General features: G+C 43.3%; 1 protein-coding gene across 1 annotated transcript in view; it reads left to right on the top strand.

Moving 5' to 3' along the window:
* The first annotated feature begins 6 nt into the window (after positions 1-6).
* cldn15la (claudin 15-like a) overlaps positions 7-3,160 on the top strand; it is an 8,845-nt gene continuing 5,691 nt past the window's right edge. Inside the window, exons 1-2 of the mRNA XM_015022947.1 lie at positions 7-1,327; positions 2,945-3,158. Coding sequence (XP_014878433.1) covers positions 1,111-1,327; positions 2,945-3,158 — 431 coding nt within the window. The 5' untranslated portion in view covers positions 7-1,110. The remainder of the gene's footprint in view (positions 1,328-2,944; positions 3,159-3,160) is intronic.

Genomic DNA, 3,160 nt, shown 5'->3' with positions numbered 1-3,160 from the left:
TCATCAAGACGGCTTCCCGCAGCCCCCCTTGCAATGACACGGCGCACCCCCTAGGGGGCGCGCCCCACAGTTTGGGAACCTCTGAATTAGGGAAAGAACTACCGTTAACAGATGTGGTTCATGGGTTCGGACACCGGCGGGGCTACTCCGATTGTCTGAATCATGGGCAGAAGCGGGGCATAACGTCTGGATGTAGGTAGTTAGAGCTTAGACGAATCTTTCCCGCGCCCAGCTTAAACAAAAGTTCTCTAAATTCTTATCTGCAGTAATACTCGGGAATTAGAGGCTTTTCGGACCCGGGAGATGAAGAGCTGGTCTGTAGTCAGTCTGCTGTAGAGGGGAGGAGTTAGGGGCGTGGCTGAATACTGTGGATTAACAGAGGAAATGTGATTTACAGTAAAAGTCAGACCGTTACATCATTAATGACATCACTAATGACATCATTAATGGTGGTCACCAGGTGAAGAAGACGTCTTGCTGCCATCTTGCTCTGCTTGGTTGTTTCTGGTTTCACTTTTTTTTATGATGATGATGATTAACGCTCATAAAAACATTGAACATGTTTCAGAAATATTGCTGATGCTTTCTGACGTCTTACTGGGAACCAGAGACCCTGAAATGTTTGTCCAGTCTGTCTGTGACAGGAAGTGTGTGTCTCCATAGCGCTGGCTGCCATGGCAACACAGCTGATTCCTCCTACTTGGTGGTTTTGAACCGTTTTAGGGTGAAAACCTGTTTGTTTGGCTCACCATGACCTCCAGTCTCTCTACCGGAGTATCTGAGGAGTGGCTCTCCATCATCATCATCATCATCATCATCATCATCATCACTGTGATCATACTAGAGAGGAACTGCCGGGAGTGGCCCAGTGGTTTATGGCCCCTGCAGAGACCAAAGTCCTGCTGATAGAGGCTCAGGCTTCAGATTAGCTGAAGGAGAGGCATCAGGACGCTCTGACTTCACGCCAAAGGTTTCACCTCTCAGGACTCGCTGCTCTGACTTTCTGCCTTCAGGCTCCAGCAGAGGCTCCTTCAGTCCCAGATCATCTTTAGAACTTGGATTTCTTCTTCTTTTCTTCATTTTGAGAGGTTTTCCAGAAACGCTGCGACCATGTCGACGGCATTGGAGGCAGTGGGGTTCGTCATGTGCATGATTGGCTTCCTGGTCACCGGCGCGGCGCTGGCTAACGACTACTGGAAGATCTCCTCGGTGTCCGGCAGCGTCATCGTCTCTCAGAGGGAGTTCGAGAACCTGTGGCACGCCTGCGCCGAGAACAGCGCCGGCATCGCCAACTGCCGAGACTTTGAGTCCATGCTGGCCCTCCCAGGTAAGATCAGAACCGCTGGAGAACCCAGACCCAGACCCAGGACCAGACCCAGAACCAGGACCAAGACCCAGGACCAGACCCAGGACCAGGACCCAAACTAGCTGTTTACTTTAGACACAAGTTTTAAAGTCTCTCAGTGAAAAGCATAAGAAAACATTGAAATTAGACGTTTGTACCAGATTCTACACATTAGGTCGTTTTCTGGCCGGTTATTTGCTGCTTTAGGTTAATGAGCTGAAATGAGGAACGGAGGTAATTAGCTTCATCGCTAAAGTAAATCTGTCCTCAAATTTACTGTTGAGTTTGTTGGTGGATTTTGATTCCTGAATAAATGGTGAGCTGACAGGAACCAGGTCAGTTTGAACAAAGAGGCAGCAGGTCGACGGTCCAAAGGTTGGGGGATTTCAGAGTCTGAAGCTTCCCGCCCAAAACTGAAAGATTAGAGGCTGGTTTGTCATTTTGTCTCAACTAAAAGGCCAAATAATCTCAACAAAGTCAGACTTTTAAATAAAATATTAAAATATGCTTTTAGTTGTTCTCTCCATCATCATGGAGAAAGACGGGTCGGTTTTCTTTTGGACGCCATTTTGAAGGTTTTCCCTGCTGGTTGTAAAATGGAGGGAAGTGAAGAAAAAAACAACTTGAATATTTAATAGTCAAATATTTAGGCTGTAAAACATATTAAATGTGTTTAACATTTAAACCATCATTAATTCATAAAGTTATTCTGAGTTTTTATCAGAAGACATGAAATGAATCTTGGCTCCTGTTCCCACATTTAGCTGAAAGCTCTTACAGTTTTGGGGAAACTTACATAAATTCACCTGATTTTTCAGAAATGCTTTGAAACGACATGAAGGCTGTTGGAAACCAAACGTCAACATTTCTCCCCTGAAACTCTCAGCCGGTCGTAAAAAGGCGCGGCGGTTTTTATGATCAGCAGATCAATTTATTGCTGCAGCAGCAGTAATTTATTGCTGCAGCAGCAGTAATTTATTGCTGCAGCTGCAGTTCCTCCTACTTTACTTCAAAGACAAACAGAGTTAAAGTCAGATTCACACAGAATTAAAGACATTTCCTTCATTTAAACAAAAGGAATCTAAAGACTCAATGACTTTCACTTTTTATAGATTAAACTGGAAACAGAAATAGCATAAAAATCAAACATATTTCATTATTTACCTTGATTTGCTGATATCTGTATTTTTATAGTCCAGATATACTATTTATTTTTTATTGTTGAAAGAGAAACCAAAGTGATGAAACATTTAATAGTCATTATTTTGAAAGCATAGAGTAATTCAAATGGATCTCAAACAGGAAATATACCAAATTTTACTTATTTTTGTTTTTATTATTAGTTTCTAATAAATAAACTGACAGAAAACACAAATCAGATTAATCAAATTTAGACACAAAGCCATTATTATATCTATTAAAAGGTTGACATTTGTATGACAATTTGTCACTTTAAACAGATTTTATATTTTCCGTCATAATTTTTAGCTTCAGTTGTTTTTAGAAAATGTTTTTGTGACATAATGATAGTTTATTGTAGAACAGCATCCTCAGTGTGTGTGTGTGTGTGTGTCTGTGTGTGTGTGTGTGTTCCTGCAGCTCACGTCCAGGCGTGTCGCGCTCTGATGATCATCTCTCTGCTGCTCGGCCTCGGCTGCATGATCGTCTCTCTGCTGGGACTCAAATGCATCAAGATCGGATCGGTCACCGTGGAGTCCAAGGCCAAGATGGCCGCCACCGGAGGAATCATGTGCATCCTGGGAGGTAAGCACGCACACGCACACACACACACACACGCATACACACCCACCCACA

This window comes from Poecilia latipinna, unplaced genomic scaffold (assembly GCF_001443285.1).
Source record: "Poecilia latipinna isolate Pla-1442-1.1 unplaced genomic scaffold, P_latipinna-1.0 Scaffold3146, whole genome shotgun sequence".
Taxonomy (NCBI): Eukaryota; Metazoa; Chordata; class Actinopteri; order Cyprinodontiformes; family Poeciliidae; genus Poecilia; species Poecilia latipinna.
The sequence above is the reverse complement of the archived record's forward strand: the minus strand, read 5'-3'. Positions and strand labels throughout refer to the sequence as shown.